This window comes from Gymnogyps californianus, chromosome 1 (assembly GCF_018139145.2).
Source record: "Gymnogyps californianus isolate 813 chromosome 1, ASM1813914v2, whole genome shotgun sequence".
NCBI classification, from domain to species: domain Eukaryota; kingdom Metazoa; phylum Chordata; class Aves; order Accipitriformes; family Cathartidae; genus Gymnogyps; species Gymnogyps californianus.
The window spans coordinates 189095711-189120845 of record NC_059471.1 but is presented as its reverse complement, the minus strand read 5'-3'; the positions used below and the strand labels follow the sequence as shown (position 1 = coordinate 189120845).

At 41.3% G+C, this 25135-nt stretch overlaps 1 protein-coding gene across 2 annotated transcripts in view; it reads left to right on the top strand.

Annotated features, from left to right (window-relative positions):
* Positions 1–12870: 12870 nt before the first annotated feature.
* Positions 12871–25135, top strand: part of BMT2 (base methyltransferase of 25S rRNA 2 homolog) — a 245468-nt gene continuing 233203 nt past the window's right edge. For both annotated transcript variants that reach the window (XR_007766741.1, XM_050900033.1), the window contains exon 1: positions 12871–13030. Coding sequence is in view for 1 of the 2 variants with exons in the window: in XM_050900033.1 (XP_050755990.1) it covers positions 12871–13030 (160 nt within the window). In the remaining variant the exon portion in view is untranslated. The remainder of the gene's footprint in view (positions 13031–25135) is intronic.

Below are 25135 nucleotides of genomic sequence, written 5' to 3'. Positions count from 1 at the left end.
ATTTGCATCAACATCTTATTTTCTTCGAGAATGTATCATTTAAAATATAGTCTTGCTCTTTGTTAAGAAATTCTTCAAAGTCTGAACCAGATACAGTTAATTATCTGATTTTTTGCCTGGAAAAAATCTCAGACAGTACTGAAGAGGGGAACAGCACTTGATCTAGGGCTGTAGTGTACCTAGAGCCCAGTTTGCCCTAATGCCGCTCCTGCTGTAAACCTCAGTTTGTTCATGGACCTATCAGATTTTCTAGGTTGTGTGTGACCTTCACTTAACAGGTCTTTGCCTCATGTTTCCTTGCATTGGTGTCCAAATTTCATTAATTTACAGTACAATGCTTCCCTTCCATGCTGGTAACCTTTATGCTAGACGGAGCTGGGCAAGCTGTGTTTGCTATGCCGGTATAAGAGGTGGTGGAGCCAGGGAAGGGCCACAGTAGGATAGCAAGGGGTCATCCTTCAGTGAGGTCAAAACCAGAGAATACTTCCTACGCATCAGGAATTCTCCCCACCATATGATCCTGAATATGGGGTCTGGCACATTGGCTGAGATGCCCATTTTGAGGCTTGCGAGTTGCTCCTATGGCACTCATGACCACATTCAACACAATTACATGAATGGTAAAAAACAGTGTAATGTGCCAATTAATTTATATATAAGATAAAAAAATTAGTTCTTTATTTTTGGCTTTATTCAGTTTACAAATCTCTTCTGGTTGCAATCTCTTCTGGTCTTCTTATTTAAGGACTCAAATCTACAAGTATGTTTAGAAAGAAATTTACATCAGACTTCTCCTCATGTGACATTATAAAACCACACAAGAAACAATGAAGGACTGAAGTGAGAAAATACTTCCTCTGAGCACGCTGACTACTATTCCTGCAGTCAGAATTACAGCCTGTTCCAAAACTATGCAGCTATTTTGCCCATTTATCAATCAAGATTTGCATGTTTACACACCAGATGCCAACATGCAATCCAATGGCCATTACTGGTTTTGTGTTAGAGGAAAGACAGATGACATTAGTCTGGAGCCAACTGTTTGTAAAACTGTTGTAAAAAGAGTACATGCAGAGTAATAGTGATCACAAATCACTTACTAAGCATATTGACCCAAGCCTTGCCACTAAGTTTAAGAGATTCAAATTTAGACCTGATAAGCAACTGCTGTCAGAAATGGTAGCTGCTTATGTCAGTCATCTCTGAGACCCAGCAAGCACATGTGAATTCAGCAATCCCCAGCAGCAAAAGAAGACTTCAGACTATAGCCATTTGCTTGTCACCTTCATTCAGATGCCAGGTTCTATAGAAAGAGGAGTCTCAGAAACATTCACAGATGACTGGTAACTTGAAATATCAGAACAGCAAGTATTATAGTCACGGAGCATATACCCCAGAGTGGAGAGAATGTAGAAGATAATTTATTTAAAATAAAATTCCATTAAAAAGGTGACTCACTGAGGATTAGGTAACTCTTTTGGAAATCTCTTTCTTACACCATACCCGTAACATAGGCGTTTTGGAAAGCCCCTCTCTTTACAGTTTCAAAAATCTCATCAAGTTGCTGAGATTGCAAAAAGGAAACCCTAGCACTTCTATAGAAGTCTCAGCAATGGAAAGCTTTAAAAGCTCACCTTCGTGTTGGTATTTCTCTTATTCAGGATAAAAGAGGAAATGATGCTGGAGTACAATTCAAAATAATAACAGGATCAACCTCCGTATTCTTTCTCAACATCCCAAAGATTACATGTTCCCATTACCTTTGGGGTGTGTTAGAAAAATCCCTAGTGTGCAATTTCCAGCTAAGCTTCTTCAGGAAGAAATCTAGTTCCTGTCCTGCAAAGGCCTTAAGTGATGTAACTTAACATCAAGCGTAGGAGATTCACAGGCAAGGGCGATTCACATCATAGAAACATTTATGTAGGGCTCTTAACTGCTAATGTAGGCAGACCCATTCAAACCCCAAAAGGTTCCTCCAGCAAAAGAAAATTGGCCAGGGTCCCATTCATGTTCATCTGCATGAAGAAGCTATTGCAAAACAAACAAGCCAGATGTGAATTCAAAGTACAATAGCCATTTATCTTGTTTCTTTTAGCGCTCTGGCTCCAGCAGGTTACACTGGGGTGGCTACAGAAGCTGCTCTTCACAGCTGGACACGTGCCCCTTGTTCAGAGGTTCCTGCCTCCATTATAAGACTAGTTCATGAAGCAGCTGCTGGGCTGCCACAAATTACAGACTAAAATTAAGGAAAACCATCAGGCATAAAACATGACCAAGAACGCATCCTTGTCCTAGGTAATCCTAGGCATCCTGAGCAATGTCAAGGCCATAGAATAAATGAGATTTGTAGGTAGCCTGAAAAAAAATCTGTCAACAAGGATTCATAGGATGCCTCGTGCTGAGGGTGAGAACGGGGTGAAATTCCGAGTGCTCCCAGGAGTCCTCGCCAAACATGATTTAAATATAATGGCATCCATACCAGAAACAATGTCTTTCACACCATCTAATTTGAGCTGCTTCTCTCATAAATGAGCCTTCACAGACCAACAGAATTCTGTTTGTCCCACCCAATTGGGTTTACAGGCAACTTCTTTCGAAATAGCAAATTGTGTAAAAATAACTACACACATGGACAACCCTCCAACAACTGTAAGGCCAGCTAGATCTTTCTATATATCTATGGGTCTTTAGACTTCAGCCTGAATGGTAAAAAAAATGGAGGTAGCCTTTTACCAAAGGGAAGTACAACCTGAAATACTTTCAAACCAAAAATTTCTTCCCACCTTTTCACACAGGTTTTAGGATTGTTCAGAACAAAAAAACAACAACAAAAAAAGTTAATGAAAAGGCAGGCTTCAAAATTATTTTTAAAATACATTTTTGGTCATGCTTTTAGTTCTGGTTCACAGACCTTTAAGTAATGACAGATAAAATTCACCTTTATGAGTACAAATAGAGCTTGAAAGGTCACGAGTTATGTAAGAAAATTGGCCACAATTACTTTTTTTGGTGCTTCAGAATTACTTCAATGTCTTCTAAGAAAAGGCTGTTTCTATTTACGTAGAAAAGCCTCCAGGAGACCATTCTAGCTTCTGAAAAGGCAAGGACAGCAATGCTTCAAGTACCTGTCAGGCTGTGTGATAAGCCTCATGCTGCATTTTGCTGATCACGTTAGGCTCCAAAAGAGGCAAATATTATAACTTTATAATATGAAATTATTTTCCTGCTGAGCATATGACCTGGGAGCTGACAGCCATTTCACCTGGATTTAAAGGAGTCATTCAGCAAAAATCCACCTTTCACATTCCAGCAAGCAGGAGCTCTGCCTCTGGTTCTTACAACCTTCTTACATTACCTCCTATGTTATAATTTTCCCCATTTTGTAGTATGTTGTCATTATGGCTTCCAAAATGATGTCTTTTCCTTGGTGACCAGTGCAGAAAAGTGAGTAGCCTAAATAGACTTTTTTATTATAAAAGCATTCTTAATGTCATTTCTCTGTAATGAAGCCATCAACATATATAAGGAGTGTTTGCACTGGTTTGAAAACTTTTCTGATGAAGAGTATCTACATGCGATGTGTTTTAAGGAACAAGTCAAAATGGTGTATTGGGTTTACGTGGCAACATTTTGGTAGCAGGGGGCTACAGGGGTGGCTTCTGTGAGAAGCTGCTAGAAGCTTCCCCCATGTCCAATAGAGCCAATGCCAGCCGGCTCCAAGACGGACCCGCTGCTGGCCAAGGCTGAGCCCATCAGTGACAGTGGTAGCGCCTGTGGGATATAGCATATGTAAGAAGGGGGAAAACCTGCTGCAGAACAACAGCTGGAAGAGAGGAGTGAGACTATGTGAGAGAAACAACTCTGCAGACACCAAGGTCAGTGAAGAAGGAGGGGGAGGAGGTGCTCCAGGTGCCGGAGCAGAGATTCCCCTGCAGCCCGTGGTGAAGACCATGGTGAGGCAGGCTGTCCCCCTGCAGCACGTGGAGGTCCACAGTGGAGCAGATATCCACCTGCAGCCCGTGGAGGAACCCACACCGGAGCAGGTGGATGCCCGAAGGAGACTGTGATCCCGTGGGAAGCCCGCGCTGGAGCAGGCTTCTGGCAGGACCTGTGGACCCGTGGAGAGAGAAGCCCAGGCTGGAGCAGGTTTGCTGGCAGGACTTGGGACCCCATGTGGGACCCACGCTTGATCAGTCTGTTCCTGAAGGACAGCAGCCCGTGGAAAGGACCCACGCTGGAGCAGTTTGTGAAGAACTGCAGCCCGTGGGAAGGACTCACATTGGAGAAGTTTGTGGAGGACTGTCTTCCATGGGAGGGACCCCACGCTGGAGCAGGGGAAGAGTGTGAGGAGTCCTCCCCCTGAAGAGGAAGGAGCGGCAGAGACAACATGTGATGAACTGACTGCAACCCCCATTCCCCATCCCCCTGAGCCTCTGTAGCGGGAGGAGGTAGAGAAAATTGGCAGTAAAGTTGAGCCTGGGAAGAGGGGAGGGGTGGGGGGAAGGTAATTGCTGAGTGATCTCCCTGTCCTTATCTCGACCCATGAGCCTTTCGTTATATTTTCTCTCCCCTGTCCACTTGAGGAGGGGAGTGATGGAGTGGCTTTGGTGGGCACCTGGCATCCAGCCAGGGTCAACTGACCACAAATGGCAAATGTGAGCACTTCAGTACTGGATCCCCAGCAAAATTTAGCTGCTTTTGAACAGCAGAACTACATTTTCTGTAAAGACATAGGTTCCACCTAACAACCACAACTCTGATGAAATTAAGTATTTGCAGTTAGCTCTTCACCTCCCCCTTTTTTTTAATTAATGAAAAAGTCATGGCACCTGTAGGGGCTGAAAAATATGTTGTGGTTGTAATTACGGAGCTGTTCAAATCATACAGCTGGGATTCTGCCAAAGCCAGATGAAGGTGCAGGCTGCTGTGTGGCTTGAAGGTGCTTCTTCCCCCTCCTGCTAGGATGCCAGTGAGATTACAGTCATGCTCTGAAACGTTTTGAAGCTACCCAGGGAGAAAGCACAGAAGTGCTGTAGGTCTCAGACTCCAAAGGTTCATGCTTTGTGGTGGCTACCCTAACTTTGTGTGTGTCTGCACACGTGTGTCTCCTCCACGGTTTGCTGGACGTTTGTCTCAGCCTGCATTTCCACATCACCCCATCCTCCCCGGATAAATGAGCCATGCTTGTTTTCAGCGCTGCCAACTCTCCTGACAGCAGCAGTTTGAACCTTGCCGTGAGGCAGATGGCAGCTTTTCCTCACGTGTTTCCTCCTTCCTCAACGTGGCTGCCGCCTTCCATTCTGGACAAATGGGTTTACAGCAGCCGTTTCACCTCCGTGTTTCTCTGCATGGCTGCAAGGCCAGGCTTCAGCACAGGCACTGCCCTCCGCTGCTTTTAGTGAGACTGAAGTTGTGCCCAGTGACAAAGTGATGGGAGTTGTGGAAATCCTACAGGAAAGCAGGAGAACGAGACAGGAGTGGGTGCCAGAAGTCACGCTGGGGGCTTGGAGGGATCTGAGGGGGCTGAGGCATGGGGAGGACCAAGGCCTGGCACAGCGTTGCCGTCGCAGGGGCTCAGGTGGAGAAGACGGTGGGAGCCATGCAGGACCTGCTGAGGGAGGGAAAGCATGGCAGAACAGCAAAAAACTCTGCATGACAGCCCCTGGTCTCACACAGGACCAGGGCAGAGGTGCTGCTGCGGCCCCCCGTGCATGAAACATCCAACAGGAACTGAAAGAAGGGTGTTTGAAGATAGATATGTACTTCCTTGCTGTTTGAAAATTTTATTTTTTTAACCTGCATTTAATGTAATGATTTATGTCATATGTAGCTCAAACACACATATTTTAAATTATTATTGAAATGTTTTCAGTGTGTGAGAATTCATTGTTTTAACAAGACTTAAAATTCCATAATTATAGCACTCAATAATGGAAGCTTATTAGTCTAAAGTTTTTCTAGGACTTAACAAGATGGTTAATGTCCAAGAACACTCTTACACGTAGGGAGAGGTTATAGACATTTTTATTAGCCAGAAATCTGAAAGACTTCAAATCTTAACTAAAATCTGAACATCAATATGAAATGTATGTCTCCATTAACTGCTATAGCACCTTTCTGTTCTATTTCCTAGTTTTTGAACATAACAGTTTATCAGTGTATCCTCAACAAATTGAAATGGTTATTTAATTTTATCACAACTCTACCTATCTTTAAATAAGCATTTAAGAACTGTTCTCTTCTTCTGCAGACTGTAGTCCCATTCATACCTGACGACAGCTGCTATCAGATCATTCTTAATCCATAGTAACAGGAGATAAATTTTTTAAAAAATCTAGTGTGGAGAATGCTTTCTTCATGGTATTTGTGTCACAGTTGTTTTATTAGACGTTCTGGAGAAGAAAAGATAAACCATTCTTCTAACAGTAGGTTATCTGTGGTGCTCATATGGGAGAACTATTGCAAGCCTTTGTGTACTGACTGTCAAGTATTCTGAAACAGCATTAATATTCGTGGTTTCATTTGTCCTACCACTAGTCTTTAGGCTCCTAAGTCCTGATCCTTCAAACCGATGAAGAGAGCACTAACTCTTTTAATTTTATTGATAATATCTTAGGCATTAGCGTCACTGAGGCCAGATTTACCCAAACCTAAAACATGAACTGTGCACAAGCTGAATATCATCTGTGCACGGTAGGTAAGAGCTTTAGCATTCCTTGCTCTTCCTGAAGTATATTATACTGCCTGCAATATGTTGTCCCGAAGATAGAGCTCCGTTTGATGTTGTATGAATAGACTTTGTTGTTGTTCTCTCATCTTCTTAACTGAAAACTTGACTTGAAGCTCAGTAGAGTCCCAAATAAACCACATGACAGTATTCAAGAGGCAGGAGAGATTAAAAGGAGTTGGGCAATCTTTGGAAGAGACAAGAACAGTTTATGCATACTAGAGATGTATTTCCTTTATAGGTCATATCTAATGATACCCAAAATATTTTCTCCCATACCCTCCCAGGACTTAGGAGGCGAAAGAAAGAGAAAAGTGAAATGACGCAGCATACCCTGGTCTGTCCACGGCACCACAGAAACAGATTATTCTCCATAGATTTTTTTTCCTGTCTCAAAAATTCACATGCAGCTTAGTCTTTCTTTGGGTGCTTTTTAGCACCCGCAATTCCAATCAGACTGTGAGGTCATCTGAGTTTATGAGTCAGGCTATCATACCTGCAATACAAGATTACAGGATACTGCAGTATTTCCCAAGTTGAAAATGACCTAATGTACAGCTACATTCCTATTGAGCTGAACTAGAATTATACATACCTGACCCATACAGGAAGATTGGAATTTGAAACCCAGGAACTGAGAACATATTTAAGGCTATAAGGTTCCACAGATGCACAAATAATCAAACATAAAAGCTTTCCAACTAGCACCAACTTTTCTTAAAGTTACTGTGTCTGAATTGATTACTCAGCAAGTTTATGCATAGCAGCTGACAGAAACATGAATCAGTGCTAAAACCACATACTATTTTGACTGACATTGGAAGAAAACCAGTTAGACCTGCTGGATGTTTTGACATCTCTTGCTAAATCAAAGTGATTTTATGAGTTAATCTTCTATGGTAGCAAGAAATCAGCGAAGAAGAAACTCAATCTAGAAAGAGTAGCGTGTAGACTTTGATAAAGCAATCATTATATTGACTCTCTTCATTTAATAATTCATACATTCCAAATAACAAGGGAATGTGCTCAGACTAAAATCAATGTAAAAACAGACTTTTAAGGGAATTCAGGATTACTTTTCAATAAGTTATGTTTATATTTAATGATCTTTGTTAATAGAGTATTAAGTATGTTTGTGATGCTCGTGTTGCAAAGAAGTTGTACAATGAAGTACAGCATTTATTTAAAAAATGCATTATCTGTTCTCAGCATTAAAGGATCATTTTACTTTCTACACATGCAAATAACATTCAGAATAACTCAGGTATAAAGTACTTTGCCGGTTTTCAGTAAACATTTCAGTAGTTCCACAGAATTTAATTCCCACTTTACTATTACACAAGTGACGGACTGAAGGGATTAACAAATTCTTAACTTTTGTGTCAAAAGAAACAGCTCCTTTCCATGGACTGACACAGGTGGTATCCGCTGGCCACAATGGAGGTGGTGAATGTATTGTTTATCAGAAATGCTAGCTACTGTTAAAATTATTCCTGCCTTATTGCAACACAAGTTAACAAGGAAAAGACACAATTTCAATAAATAAAATCTCCTATCAGTATCTAATTCTTGTGGTCTTGAGGATACATAATTAAACTCCACAATGAGCCCCCATGTGTGAAGGATTTTTCAGCCGCCTTCTCTGATTTGCGTGTCTCTGCCTACCTGCGGAGCAACTTTAATTGGTCCTTCAGTAGAAGAATCCTCTGTTTTCCAGAAGCAAAATGTTTATTTCTGTAAATATTGGGACTTCAGATGCAAACTGAAGTCAATATCAAGCCTATTTTTTCCACTAAAATACACATGGGACTAAGGAAGGGGACTGCTGATGTAAACTTACTTCTGGAGGTGTCAACCTCCAGGAATGGAATCCAGGATCTGTAGTTATAAAATTATTGTTATGGGGTAGCAGTTTTAACTACTATGTAATTTTAATTACTAAATTACTAAAGTGTGTAGTCTGGAGAAATGTAATAATGGACCAGCTCTTAATAATTGCATCAGTGCAAATTCAGGGATGTGACTCCCACTTTTTAAATCAAATTACCTTATTTTCGTGGTTTATAGGACTCCACAATTAATGAAGAAGAAAAATCTTAAATTCAAACCAAATACGCTCTTGCTGCCTGTTTGTCTTCCCTTTGGATACACGTAGCAAAAACAGTTCCGCATCTAACAGAGAACCTTTTATTCCTTTTAAATTACCACAGTGTTTCAGTATTCCATTAAAATCATTACATGCTTTTGATAACATTTTTGCAGATTACATTGCATTAGAGACTCCTATGATGATGTCATCACACTGGAGTGAGTGTTGTCTAGAAAGGTTTCTTCTCTTTGATGCTGTGTCATTTTTTTAGTTCCTTTTCCAACAACCAGCATCTATAATATAGAAGGGACGAAGAGGCTGAGAAGACTTGTCAAAAGTACCACTGAAATAGAGATGGAAGCAGAGCACTGCTGATTTGCACAGCTCAGAAAGTTTTTATGTTACTTTTGTTCCACAGTTTCCCTGGGGAGAAAGACTGAAAATATAGGCTGCTGTCACCCTTCCCTCAGGAAGGAAGAGCACTTCCACTTTGTATAATCTCGTAGTGAAGATGTGGGTTCAGATCCCCTCAGGCAGAGCAGGGATGTGAACTGGTTTTCCCACATCCTCAGTGAATGTTCCAGCCACCCCAGTACTGGAAAGGGCTGGGGTTATTCCTCCTCCCGGCCTGTGAGTCGAGACTTTTGTTTCTAAAGCTATTCATGAAAAGTGATGGGCACTGAAATATTGCAGAAATGTCAACAGAAACTGTTCTAGTCTGCCCTAAATCAGCTTTTTTTTTTAGAAAGTAACTAATACATAGAGGATCGTTTGTCCATTTTCTACATTCAAGATAGTAAGTCCAGCTGCTCAAAACAATTCTTTCCCAGATGGTCAAACTCCATCATTCCCATCAGGACACAGGTAGTTTATTGTCTTATCCCCTTGAGTAAGTGCACACATCCTTATCGTTCGTTCTGCTCTCGTGCCTTGGGGACAATCACAAGATTTATGTTCATCTTCATTTGTTCCTTGACTCTTCCTGTACTGTGTTCAGGAAATGTATTGAGCACAGATGTTTTTTCTCCACCTTGACAAAGCACTGGGTCATCAGTTCCAGGCCTGCCAGAACCGGTCCTGCTTTAATCTCCTGCTCTATCACCCCCGGGTATCTCCATGCAGCGCTCTGGGGAAGCGCCTCCTTCCATCGCTTTGCATTTGGAGTTCGTCGCTGGGAGCCAACTCTCACCACATATTCTGAGGTAAGTATCTGTGTGTCCTGAAAGCACAAAGCCTCTTTCTCAAGTATTCTTTCATTTTTGTTCCTGGAAAAACCTGACATCTGGTAAATGCTGTTTACTTGCTTATTGAAACTAAACTTCTAAGTTACTTCTTTATGAAGGAAGAATGTATTTTATATCTTGGTCTACTTTCATATAGAACCACTTATGTTAAAAATTTGATACTTCTCTATTTCCTATTTTTTAATAATAGCTTGGACACCTAGATATGAAAGTAGTCTGTGCATTAAAGTACTGAGTTGGATTTTTTCCCTTGTTCATGTATTTCTAAAATACCAGAAAATAATCAAAATATTGAAAATATAAAGCAACAAGATCATTAACTTTTATAAAAAAAGGAGTCATGTAAAAACTGTACAGTGTAAAGTCATAGTAATAAAGTATGCCTAATAGTAATACTGTAAGTTTTGAAATAATTGTGATAAATTAAACCCATTTTGTACTTAAAACCACTTTGTTAGTTTTAGAAAGAATTCCTAAGAACTGCAAAACAACAGTGATAATATTCAAATAGTAACTTTTTATTATTATTCTGCTAGAGTATATTTCACATAAGTGCAATTTTCCCCCAGTTTTCCAGTTCTACAATTAGACTTCCAATTTTCCAAACCACAGATACACTCGTATTTTGACTGTGTACCCTACACTTCTGAGTCTGGAGGCTCGCGACTGGCGGGGGGTTGATGCCACAGCAGTATCTGTTAGGCATCCTCCAAATGCCTCCATCTCTTTTCTGTCACTCTGGTACCCCTGCTCTTCTGAGAAGGCTCCCTCAGTGCTCTCCTAGTATCATGTCATGCACAGAAGACTGGCTCATGCTTTTCCTCTTCATTCTGTGCTTCCCCAAATGCTACACAATGTAAAAGTGGAAGGAACATTAACCACTGTCTAGGCTCCCCCTTAACCAAAAGGTTCCTAGTAGTTATCAGTGTTATCTCTTTTTACACCACCTTAATTCTTCTTATGCAGACTTGCATATAAAACTAGGAATAGAAATATTTCGGAAAGCTATCATTAACCCCAGCACCAAGTCTTTTTTCTAATTCAGATTTAACTTCCTGGATCAGTTTGGTGAATATGAAATACAATAACCCATATGAGAAGCTGATTTTCAGATGTTTTCCAAGTCAAAGTAAAATTAATATATACTGGTATTTTTTTCATTAACACATGATAATTTTTTTTTCAGTTTCAAAATTAAAAGAAAAATGTAACTAGAAGTGTAACTTACTCACTACACTTCTCTTTCCTTTCTTAGTGCTGATGTCAGTAGCAAAAATTTAAATTCTTCTTCCATCATTCTCCTGTACTTTGAGAAAAAAACCAAACCAAACTGAAACATTCTGACAATAAAATACATAATGGTGTGTAAATATAGTGATGTGTAAGATCCAAACTACACTGAAGTTTTTTAAGCACTTACTGAAAAATAACAGTACTGAAAAAGCTGGCCTTTAGGCATAATGTGCAACCCACTTTCAAGGCAATGGGTGCGATGCAGTATTTGCCTGAGTGAAGAGAAAAACGGATGTCTTTGCAGTCAATAACGATGAAAAGCTTTTGTTTGGACATTGCTGTTTTGTCTTGATAACCGCACCTTCAAAAAGAAGTTTAACAGAAAAGCAGAACAACACCGTGCTCTGTGATTAGCTGTAAAATCTTTTTGGCAGGACTGACACAGTGCTGATAAGGACCTGTTATACAGCCCACTGCATAAAGTTGCATGTGTCACTAACTTCTCATTAGGATGAAATCTTGACCCTACCCAAGTCAGATTTGTCACTGATTTAATTGTAGCCGCAATTACCTCCTTAATGTTTTTGAACGTCTTCAGAGAAGACAATTAGCTGCTTCTGGCCAAGTCAAACAAACGAGCAACTTCACAGCAGATTACCCTGCCATGATCTCGTGAGAAGTGGTTTTGTCTATCCTATTTCCAACGACGACTGAAAGAGAGAACTGAAGTACTTTGGGTTCGGTGACAGGTTGAAGCTGGGCAGAGAGAGCTGCAGACAAAGGTCTTCCCCTGTAAGGGGCAGTTTTGCCAGCTGCAGGTGTTGCTCCTGCTCCGGCGGTGTATTTCCACCCAAATAACGTCAGAAACTGTACTCTGCTGAGAAGTGGGCCCGGGAGCTCCGTGAAGACAGAAAAAAGCCTGTACAAAACTGTGCTCTTCAAATGCTTGTGTCCACACCATGGACACCAACCTACCAAGATGTGCTTTACCTTATTTTGAATTCAGTTTGTTTCTGCGAGGTCTTTTGTAGGGGGGGAATGGGTTTTACCACCCTACTTCAGAGGGATTCACACTCACATCTTTTACGGGCATCTCTGGGGTAGCATGTGAACTGGGGTAATGCAGGGAGGAGAGAGGAGCCCCCGCTGCAGTGGTGCACTGGAAGTCACGCTGCCCCTGGGCCCTTAATGTGTTTTTCACCTAATTTCTCCCACTAGTTTATGAAGCACCGCAGGGTGACCTGCTCCAGATGTGGGGTGTGGAAAGTTTTGCTGGAAATAACCAAGCCCACACCTCCGGGGTGCCCGGGGTGCGGCCAACCGCCTGCCCTCAAGGCCGAGAGAGGCCACTAAGCGCCGGGCACCCCGAACGGCCCCGCCGGCGGGGCCCGCTGTCGCCCGGCGGAGGCGCGGCCCTGAGGCGGCGGGGGACGCTGAAGACTCCATCTCCCGGCATGCCGAGCGGAGCAGAGCGGAGCGGGGCGGGGCGGGCGGCGCGCATGTCCGCCCTGCCATAGCGCCCGGCGCTCACGCCTCCCCCTCAGCCGGGCTGCGCGCGGCGGAGCAGCGGTAACACCATGGAGGCCGTTCCACAGCCACGGCCCCGGCCCGGCGGGGCCGCCGCCGCCGCCCCCCTGCCGCCCCCGCCCCCGGAGCAGGAGCGCAAGCTGGAGCAGGAGAAGCTGTCGGGGGTGGTGAAGAGCGTCCACCGGCGGCTGCGCAAGAAGTACCGGGAAGGTAACCGCGGGGGAGGGGGCGGCCCCCTCCGCGCCGCCCAGGCCGGGCCGCCCCGCTCCCCTCACCGCGGGAGCCGGGCCGGGCCGGGCCGGGAGGGGGGGCGGTCCGGCGGGGAGCCGCCGTGCCGCGGCGGGAGGAGGGGAGCCGCCCCCGCAGGGGGCTCCGCGCGGATCGGGGTGTCCCCCCGCGGGCGGGGTGCGGCGGGGCGGCCCGGTCCCTCCAGCCGCTGCCGGAGCGGCGCGGGCCGGCTGGGCCGCGGACCGCTGCCGAAGGGGGTGTGTCGGGGGGGGCGCGGTGGCTGGGAGTAGCGGCTGGGAGCAGCTCCGGGCTTGCTTCCTGCTCCTCCCCGGGCGACCGGGGGCGCCTCTGCCCGCAGCCCCGCCGAGGAGCCCCGGTCGGGTCTGCCGAGGTTTTGCCGCTTTCCGTGGGCTCTTGGCAGCGGAAACGCCTTCCTGGCTCGGGAGGGCTCGGCGCATCTCTAGGAGCTTTTCCCGTGGGATGTAGAAGAGGATTGGTGTGCACGGATAATGCTGCGAGGTGAAAACGTGGGCTTAGCTAAAGGTGTGCTGCATCTGTGTATGGATATGGGTCCGTGTGGCCCTATGTTACCGCTCCGTGTGACATTTAATAGCTTATAGCTACAGCGAGGCCTTTCACCACAGGCAGCTTCCAAGTCATACGGCAGTGTTTTCCAAACTGAGGAACTGCAGGAGTGGGGAGGACAGTAGGTCATGAATACCGAGAGAGATTGAATGGTGATCTGGAGAGGCACGGGCCTTTGTGAACTGTTTGTGCTTCCTGTCTCTCAGCCGTGGAGGGGTAATTCAGGCTGGAGCAGTAAGCAAAAGAGTTGGGGAAAAGCTGTTCTAAAATAAATTACTCTGAGTCCTTGAAAAATCTAGTTTGTCATCAGTATTAATGCCCTTATGCAAGGTTCTTATGGGTAGTATTGGAATGCTTAAAACCTCCCAGAAATGCTTTCAGATGAGTGTCAGAGTTGAGATTTGTTTGCTGAAATTTGTAGCCTTCTCAGGTTGATTATGATCTGTTCAATCTTCTTTATAACACAGGTTACAAAAAATTCATCCATTCATTCTTTCAGTGAGTCCACAGCTCTTGGCTGACCTGGTACATACCTCAGGAAGGACACTTATAAAATGAGAACTCTTCCTGTTGTAGGCACTGGTTCTTGCCTCTCCTCTATGTCTGCTTATGACACTTCTGTTAAAGTAACAAGGTCACTCTTTTTTTCTGGACTTCAGAAGTCTCCACGGGAGCCTGTCCATGGGATTTGGGCACAGATCAAGACCTATGTAGGCACTGATCAAGAGTCACTGTTTATTTTGGCCTTAGTGAGCCAAAACTGAAGGGAGGATCTCCCTTGGTCTCCTGACATTTAGGTGAAGGAACATAGTACGTTTTAACAGTCAAATCCTGGCAAAAGAGCCTAGCTTTGAGCAGTTCATATTTCTCTGTTATTTCAGAGTGCCTGTAGACTAAGACAGACAAACATTGGCACTGTTAACTTCAAAAAAATGTGAGCAATCTCTGTAACAACTGAATTTTTTTTAGATGAGCGCCTAAATTACATGGAAGTCTATGTAAGCCTACTTCTCAGCAAAGAGCAAGTTAGTATGCAAGGGTAAGTTGTGTTTTATCTTTAGTTCAGTGTAATTAGTTAAACGAAAGAGCAAATAATACTCTCAGCTTACTTTGTATGTCCTGTAAATCATGTGTTAGTGAAAACTTTACAGTGATTTTTCTAGTCTCTCTAAATTAGCCACATTGTATGTATTTTCACGGAGAGAGTTAAAACCCAAACAGTTCATCACATCACATCTATGCAACAAGGAGAGCTCCATCCGTTACCTACTCATCCAATAGTAGGTGGTCTTTACAAGTTACTAGTGATTAGTAGTCGTAGTACTTCATATGTTAGGTTGTTTCAACTTAAGAATTTTATTTTTGGAGTCTTCTCCCTATATGTCTCTATGCTTCTAGAAGTGGACTTGAGAATCTCCTTCCTAAGTGCCTTTAATGTCGTTCTGAAATTGTAATACTAGCACGTGCTTGACCTCTGAAGGATCTTTTCTTGGGTTTTTTTGTTTTGTTTTGTTTTCTAATACTCGGAGACACTGACTGGCAAGTACGTTACCCTGACAAAATCAAAGTTGACAGTTTGCTAAAGAGAAGTAAACAAGCAATAAATCATCTGTAATTTCTCAGTACAAATTGAATTATAACTTGGGTATGAAAAAGCAAAGGTAAAAAATGCATCCTTGGTTATATGCTTCCAGTTTATTACACAGGGAAAGCCTCTTGTCTCCACAGTGCAGTGCACCCGCCTCCATATGAAGCAGGAACAGAGCTAGCTGTATTATTCCAGAATCTTGTATTGTCCTTTTTTTGTTTTGTTTTGTTTTGTTTTTACTCTGCCTCTTCTCACGTTTACTAGAGTTCTATGAAGCTAGTTTCAATTTTGTCTAAGTAAGCAAACAGTACTAGAATTGCTGTTGCATGGACTTTGGTGCTTTGTCTGTAGATACTAAAATAGAATTGCGTATTAATTTTGTTGGTAGAGGAAAAAGCATGTTGAGTATTCTTCTGAAAGCTATATGATTATGTTGCACAGGGTAGATAAGTCTAAGAAAGCCCTTGGTATTGTAATATGATCTTAAGTTACTGTCTTCTGTTAGAAGTGTTGAAGGGAAATGGATGCATCCTTGAGACACCGAGATGTTTGTTGATAGAAGTTATACAGGATTGATTTTAATAAGCTAATTTCTTTGAGAATTCATTTGCCTTGCTGATGTTAGCAAGCCTTGAGTTTCAATGAGCAATTGTAGAAGGCAAGCCAGTGTATTATCTGACTTGCTTATAACTGGCACCATTGTTATAATTTTGTTTCATTTCCCACAATGGTTCCCCTCTTTTTTGAAGATGAGCCAGTGGAAAAGTGACAATATGCTTCAAAACTGCAAGCTAACATGTTTCTGAAAAAGTTGTGTACTTGTCAAAGTGCAAAAGCAATATTTCTTAACTAGGGATGCATCACAACAATTTTTTTTTTTGCAGTTACTAAGGAATTACTAGAGTAAGTTTAGTCAGCATGATGTCATCTAAAGGGTTTGATGTTTTTTTCTTGGTGAAAAACTGTAACTCTTGAGATTCATCAAAGCTGAATCTTGGAATCTTTTTTGATTTCTGCATTTGTTGAACCACTTTTACTTGTAAGTATGGTGGATGGATTTTGTATGTACTACTGTACTGTGCCTTATGTAATATCATAGTCCTAGAGCATGCCAGTGTATTTATGACAAGCATTTGCCATGTTCAGAATGGTTCAGCTTAAACTTCAAGTTTGCATTGAAGTGCATTTTTTTGTTTTCTTCAACAATTTTAACTTTTTACTGTATGGCTAGTACTAAGCTTTTCCTGTATTCAGGATATTACTAATCTAGTGTGACCTCTAGTAGGAATATTTGTATTTTTTCCCTTTTTCATCTCTTTTTCATCCTTTTCCATTTCCTTCCCTTCCCCTTACGCCCTCCCTGTTGTTAATTAGGAAATAAAGAAGGGAAGCATGTAATCATAAATGCTGTGGCAGATTTGGTATTTTGCGATTATAGTATACTCTTCCCCCCCCCCCCCCCCCCCCCCCCGTGGATGCGAAGGTAGTATTGTATGTCACATATTTTAAAACGGTTTAATGAAGTTTAACAAATGAGTGTGGTTTTCTTAGTGTGAAGAAAAAAATGTGTATTTTTTTTAATTAAGGTGATTGGTCCTTGTCCACACTGAATGAATATGTCAACTAAATTAGCTAATCATTAATAAGTTGTTTCAGACTACTTTAAGGTAGTGATAGAGACAGAGAAAACCTGTCTAGTGGTTCCTAAAAATACACATCATTCCTCAGGTTAGCCTATAAACTTTGTCTTCATGAAGAAAACATTCTTAAGTGAGAACAAAACACACTGAGGTGTAACATGTTCACTTAGGAGTGTATCTCATTAGCATAAGACTCATGTTTCTCTAAAGTTTTACTCCTGCTTCCTGTCCAGAACAGATTAGTTTAATCTTAATTACCTTACACACCAGGATAAAATCCAAAAGCTGAAACAGCTCTCAAGTGCTCAGTTTTTCACTTATGAGAAACTTCAGGGTTCTGCATGCTTGACACAAGTACTTAGAAAGTATGGAAATGAGGGTTTTTCATGAAACCTGAGTTTCTCCTACCAGCCTGTTACAACATGGGGATGGGGAAAAAACAATGTTTGGTTTAGTCTCTTGCTCTTGGTTCTGTTGCCTGGTACCATAGGTGACCCCAAATTTTATAGGATTTTCCTCTATGCATCTTTTGGCACCTGCAGCCGTGGGCTAGAGCATGTTGTATTGGTTGCATATATGCATGTATGTTGCATATATTGCATGTATGCTGATGTCTGTCAAGCCTGACAGGCTTGTAAAAGCAGATTTAGTGGTTTATAGGGAACTAAACATGATCTATTGAACATCTGCTGTGTGATACTAGTTTGTTTGTTTGTTTCCAGTTGCTTGTAGCAGCCAAGTAGGTTTAATTTTTACTGTGATAAAAATCCCTTCCCCTGATACAGAGGCAGCCTTTTTTTCTCTGAGTTGTTTATTACCTTTGTAGTCATGCAGAGCTGTATTTATCAAGTAAATGTTTTCTGTGCAGCATGACCCTCAGTTATAGATGGTTTTGTATGTAGTCTGGAAAGATGATTTACAGGACCCTCTACTTCTCCTTGGAAATCCCATATTTAGTACAAGTGGAAAAAAATTTGCTGAGGTATCTGTAAAGGTATTTTATGAGGTATTTTGCTATGTGTTCACTAAAACGTTTCATTTCTCCTTCTGTACACTTGTTAAGGCTGTTCAGGCTTAGAACCACACAGAACTGGTATTTGTCCTGATATTAGTTACTGTATCACAGAAGCTGACAGAAAACATTTCTAGGTGGTAGTTTAGATTTAAGATTCCTTAAAGGAAAGATTTGTTGAAACTTCAAAGAAATGGATAATAACTTTATTAAGAGGTTTTTCAAATCCAGAAAATTAGGAAGAATCTACAGGACCCTACCTGACGATAATGAGTAGCCTGAGTAGGTAAGTGGTGTAGACATTCATGTGAGAAGTGTTGTTCTGAAGTCAGTTGCTTTATGGTCTCTTCCTCTCTCATGTTTTTCATGAAAAGCCTTGAGAGAGCTTAAGTTCTTCCTGATGTGAAACAGGAAACATTTTGAAATAGTGGCATTTTTCACAGGACAGGAAAACTTTGTCACTGAACTGTACAGAGTAAGTTAACAGCTCTTACTCCTTTTTGTTAAATGTAAGTGGTTTACTGTAGAAATAAACCTAAATTTTCAAGGTCTCCATTTGTCTTTCCCCACTTGCATTAATTTCTTGGAAGAGGGAGACATTTTGTGATACTAACTGTTACATTTTCAAGCAATAGAAACTAAATTCAGTTTCGTTATAATTGATGCTATTTTATGACATGAGCATTAAGGTACGATTGCCCTTACAGTTTGCACACCACAGTTTTGCAGTGGAACTTTCATTAGAAATCCCCTAATATTTTATAGTTTGGGGGATTTAATCATTGGTATCATTTAGTTAGCCCACACATTTTGAAAACCCACTGACTACGGCACAGACTTGCATCCACTGAACAAACAGCTATATGTAACCTCCTTCCCTGCTCCTTAATTGCCTTTGCGGGGAAGATGGTGTTCCTATTGCAGGGTCAGCATAATGAAATCTGTACCTGTGTCTCAGCTGCTTCCGATTTTTGCTCCTGCATTTGCACAAATCTACCAAAATCAGTAGTTTCTGTTAATGTGTTCATCTTTGTGTTGGTGTTGTTAAGGTGCAGCACATAGTCCATCGCAGGTCAGGTTTGGGGAAGAGGAGAGGGGTGATAGTTTCCAGTAGAGTAGATCCAACACCTGGGGGCAGTAATTGCTTAAACTATCACAAGTAGGCTCCCCACTGTTTGTGTGACAGCCATCAGAGATTTGTAGCAGATCGGAGACATAGCTCATTCTTCAGAGTGATATAAGCTGACCCCCAGTAGATGCTTTAAATAGCAGATGAATTGTACCCTGGGAGTCTGTTTAGTGTAAACAGATAGATAGGAAGTTTACCTGACAGGTCAGATGTAAAAATCCGTATTTGGTCAAATGAATCCTTTCTATGTGAGTAGAAGCAAGGAACGCTGATATTGAGACAGATAGAGAAAATTAGTTTCTTAGACTTTTTTTTTTAAAGATTTTATCGTGAAATATTTCAGGTAAGTTGTAAGAAGTGTAAAGCAAACACTAGTCAGGCAAGAGAAGAAAAATATTAGCTTTGACTGCTTGAACTTTGTCCGAGTTGAAGTTCATGTTCTGTATTTAGACATGTAAAATTGGAAAACAGTGAGGCCGAAAATACCTAATTTTGTCTTTCACAAAAATACTAGATATGCTGTTTTAGTAAGACAGATGTTCAGTAAGTTCCTAGTTTATCTTGCGTACACTGAAAGTTGTAAATAGCATAGTATTAGCTGATATTCCTCATGTAATTAATTTTATTAATCATTGCCACAGTATCCAGACATTTAGTAGTACAGCTAAATTTCAACTGACAAGTCACTGTTAATGAGGAAATTTTGTTGGATATTCATAGAAATTTGATTTCAGCTTTAGCCTAGTGGACAGTGTAGGGTTGTTTGTCCCATTTACTGTTTAGAATGTTGTAGAAGCTAGTTTACTGTTTCCAGCAAGTAAGTGAGAGGCGGTCTTAAGAGGCTAAAAATGAGATGGATTTTTTTCATTCCGCAGTGCATTGCCATCAACAACAAAAAAAGAAAGCTCAAAGATCTTGCTAGGCTTTGCCATGGCCAGCAGCCTGTCATCTAAAGTTATCCAGCATTGTCGTGGACACTTGTTAATTGTGGGGATAGGTTTGCTTTTTACAATGAGCAATTCAAAGAGCTTTATTAATAACTATTGTACAAATATCAACATGTCACTTTTGCTTCTGTCTTTCATTGTTAGTCAATGTATTAAGCTTATTTTGTCCTCTACCAGAGCCATCAAAGGTGTACATAGGAAGGCAATATGCTGTTAAATAAAAGTATTGAAAAGGGAGTGGATTGAATCTGGTTTTTTACATTACCAATTTATATTAGCATGTAGGTAGCCAAGACTTCAAACCCTTAAACTCTTGTTTGGTTTTTTCTTTTTCTTTTTCCTTCAATTACAGCTACTTTGAATTCAGAAGATTGTAGTTTTCCAAAAGGAAATAATGGCTGTTCTAATTCCAGTTTTCCTCAAGTGTTAAAAAACTGTTTCTTTTGAGAGGAGTTGTTGATTAAGATCTAAACCCACATTGCATCTACCTGAAGATTAAGTGTACGGTGTCAGTTAAATTTTGGGATGCAAGATCTTGTTCAGTGATGGATGAAGTATTTTGTATTTTGTTGAGATTGTCAGAGATGACTGCACTGTTTTTCTGAATCTGGAGAGCACCGATGGAATTAAGGAAAACAGTAATTACAAAACTTGTCTCATGGGTGCAGATAGTACTTTTAACTCTATATGACTGTCATGGTTTAACCCCAGTCAGCAGCCAAGCACCACACAGCCGCTCCCTCACTACCCCCCCCCCCCCCCCCCCCCGTGGGATGGGGAGGAGAATCAGGAAAGAAGGCAGAACTCATGGGTTGAGATAACAGTTTAATAACTAAAGTAAAATATAATACTAACAATAATAATAATGAAATATAATAATAGTAATGAAAAGGAATATAACAAAAAAAAGGGGGGGGGGGAACCCCAGTGATGCACAATGCAGTTGCTCACCACCCGCTGACCGATGCCAGAGCTGTGATCCGCCCCTCCTGGCCAACTCCCCCCTGTTTATATACTGGACATGACATTCCATGGTATGGAATACCCCTTTGGCTAGTTCAGGTCAGCTGCCCCAGCTCTGCTCCCTCCCGGCTTCTTGCACGCCTGCTTGCTGGCAGAGCATGGGAAACTGAAAAGTCCTTGGCTTAAGAGAAGCGCTACTTAGCAACAACTAAAACATCAGAGTGTTATCAACATCATTCTCACACTAAATCCAAAACCCAGCACTGTACCAGCTACTAAGAGAGTTAACTCTGTCCCAGCCGAAACCAGGACTTAACTATTCTATTGTTTGGTAAAACAGAATGATTCAAATCAGTTGTTTGGGGGTTTATCCCATTCCAAAATGAAAAATACTGCCTTTAGCAAAACTGAGCTCTGTTTCTTTTATATATAGAGTTGTGTTTTGTTTAAAATACCAATTGATACGATTTGTTCCATCAGAAGTTGAAGAATAATTGACTAATTAATTTTTCTATTTATTTCATAAACATACCTTAAATGATAGTTCCATTTAACACTCTATAAAGAAATGTCTTTTAAAAATAAAAAAGACAAACAAAAAATAGAATGAAAGAAAGCTGGATTTTTGTTCTTAAAAATAGACTGCCTGGAGAGAAGAGTTATGGTGTGGGATTGTCCCATTAAGAATGGCAAACCTGGTCTTCTCATGCTGTGCTGGGGACCTTTGAGATCTTTTAAATAAATGTGGAATGAGGGGAGTTCTTCCTGAACTTGTATGATTCTTTCTTTGTTAAAAATGTTTTCAGTTGTTAAAACTTACAGCTAACGTTGGGTCTCTATTGCAGTTACCCACAATTAAAACTATCTTGTAATTAGGATCATTTAAAAATAACTTCTACGTGCTTGACCTGTTCTTTCTGTGACAGGATTCAGCAACTGCTGATTACTCTGTGGTTGAGTTTGGGGGTATGATTTGGCTATTCTGCGGGCAATATTAATGTGGGTGGAAACTATTTAGAGGGATTCATCTGTTCTAGGTAAATAGTATTGGATTTTTGTTATTGCATTAGAAAAGGCTGTGTTACAAAGAACCTACAAGTTGGTCAGTCATTTGTTCACTGACAGAATTGCTAGGAAGAGGTGGGCTTTGGGCTTTTTTGTTTTTAAAGGAATAGTTAATCTTCACAGTGAAGAGTAGGTAATTTATTTTCTAGGCAATTCTGGATAGAGAGAATCATAGAATGGTTTGAGTTGGAAGAGACCCTTAAAGATCATCTAGTTCCAACCCCACTGCCATGGGCAGGGGCATCTTCCACTGGATCAGGTTGCTCAAAGCCCCATCCAACCTGACCTTGAACACTTCCAGGGGTGGAGCATCCACAACCTCTCTGGGCAACCTGTTCCGGGGCCTCACCACCCTCACAGTCAAGAACTTCTTCCTTACATCTAATCTAAATCTACCCTCTTTCAGTTTAAAGCCATTACCCCTCATTCTATCACTACATGCCCTTGTAAAAAGTCCCTCTCCGCTTTCTTGTAGGCCCCCTTTAGGTACTGGAAGGCTGCTATAAGGTCTCCCCGGAGCCTTCTCTTCTCCAGGCTGAACAACCCCAGTTCTCTCAGCCTGTCTTCAGAGGGCTGGAGCACCTCTCCTATGATCATCTTCGTGGCCCTCCTCTGGACTCACTCCAACAGATCGATGTCCTTAAACAAGAGAGGAGACATTAAATAATTTTAGAGAGAGCAAACATTAAATAATTTTAAAATAATGTCACTGTAGTGATTTGAGAGGTGTGTGAAACTCCTGTTATGAGCCAGTCTTGCCAATCACACTTTTCAGCTGGACATTGGCATAACTGGTTCCTTGATAGAGATCTGAGGTATATGAAGATCTCTGAAGAGTCAGTGCTTAAAACAGGTTTTAAATTGCATAAAAGGTGATCTCCAAGTGCATAGTAAGAGTGTCAAGTAGCCTTAAACTTTATATTATGGTATGGTCATGAGTACGTGAGACAAAGTGTAATGCACAAAATCAAATCTTAACTTTAAGATGTGATCAAAGATGCAAGACTTTTTTTTTTATCCCTTTAGATTAGCCTACCACAAACTTTTGTTTAATTTACAGCATTATTGATTGCTTAACAGAAGATTTTATTTACCTTATTTCTTTAATAACCATTAGTTTTGCGGTGAAACCTTCCTGCATATTTTTGGTTACACAAGCAATGATTTGTAAATAAATGTTTAACTCCACTAGAGTTAATGCAGTATTTGCACATGGATTATAATGTTTGAAAAATTAATACACAGTTGATTATAATGTATTGTTTGAAAAATTTAATACATAGCTCTACTGTGTTCTGGGTATCAGTTTGAAACTGGATGCTGCAAGACCTGTTGTAGTCACTACCTCAAAATCGCAACAGATAGGAGACATTTTTTGCATTTTCAACTCAGTATTGGAGCATGATTCTGGAATTAAAGTTCCTGTAAATCTAATGCGCCTGTCTGTGCCTTCTCAAAGCTCACCCTGGAGAAGAATGGGGGGGGGGGGGGGAACCCAAAACAACTCACTACCATGGTACCTGCTCAAGGGAAACTGGACCTCAGACCCTTCTTTGAAAGTCCCTGCACAACGGTGCCAGTGTCTTAAGAAGACCCTTTATCTGCAGTTTTTTAGAGCTTACATTAATGAAAGAGCAGACAAATGGGCATCATATCAAACCCAGTATTGACAGTGGGTCAACAGCAGATGCTTAGACAAGAATATATGAGAAGTGCTGCTGGAGTATGACTGTATGCTTGCTTACCATTCTGTCTTTCAGTGATTTCATGGTCTAGGAGCTCCTGAGTTAGAAATTGCATCTTCGAATATGGAGTTTGTAATGGATTTCCTTCCCTTAGTTTGCCCAGCTACATGAACTTTAAGTTTAATTATACATTTTGTGAAGAAATAACTTTTTTTTTGCTTTGAAGCTGTCTTTTTATGCTTTTCCTGAATGTCTCCTAGTCTTAGAACAACCAGAAGTTGTTCCATATTTACCTTTCCTCTGTCACTTGTGATCTTGTGGAGGTCTGTCCTCTCCTGCTTTCATCTGCCTTTTTCTTGCCTCTATTTGGGTGTTCCTCATACAGAAGCTGTGCTGTATCTGTCCCACATTGCCATTTTCTGTATCTCTAGACCTGCTGTATTGGTAGATGAAAACAAACCAGAAGTGCACACAGAATTGACTTGATACAGGATGTGTGACGGAAATACTTTGTGATGAATTTTTCACTTTTGTTCTGCATGTCTCTCCTAATAGTCTATATCTTTCAGTTTTATTTTCATGTCAGCTCAGTGTCAAGAAGCTGTTACTGTCATAGGCAGCTCTGTTGTAACCCAAAGTTCATATCCCAGCGTGCTGATAGTCAGCTCTGGGTCTGTTGCTATATATCTAAATTTAAGATCCCTTATCTGTGGACTCTTTCGATCCTCATCTGACTTTGAGAGGTGCAAATCTCTGGCTTGTTCAGAAGGAAATAAGAGTTGCTATGAGAGCAGGATTCAGTGTTAGGAGGCATCGCTACTTTGCTGTAAGAAAGGACTGGCTAGTTAAAAACATCTGGTCTTTGCATATTTCTTCTTCCCCATCTGTCTTATTTCTTAAGTTTTAAGGAAAAGTGGTATTTGGAAATAAAATAATTGCTTAAGAATAGACCAAATGAAGTAATGGACTAAAAGAAGAACAGTATTAAACTTGGGATTTTGTATTTGTGATGTTTTCCCTCAGTAAGTGTTCACTCGTTTACTTTTTTCCTTTTTAATTAGCCGTGTATTCTTCAAACAAAACTTTAGCAACTGCATGTCATTTAAGCATTTCACAGTTGTCTGGAGCATGCAGTAAGATTCAGAGTATTGTGGCAGAGAAACTTTGAAACTTTATCTAAGTTGCACCAGAATTAATTGGCTATTGAGAATACACTTTGAACTTGGCTAGTGCTTTCTGGCTTGGTGCTGTATAGGTTCTGCGCTTTGTTGACACAAGAAGTAAAGATTTGTAAGAGTTGTGCTTGTTTTGCCCCCTTTGCTGGTAAGCCACTGTCTATACCATTTCTTGCTCTCTTTCGTCAGTGGAGTATGTTCTGTCCTGCATGATTGTTTCTACGTAAGGCTCTCCTGAAAGCTCTGGAAAAGTGACCCACAGGTTTTAGTAGAAACCCCTGCAGGGGCCTGCTGCAAC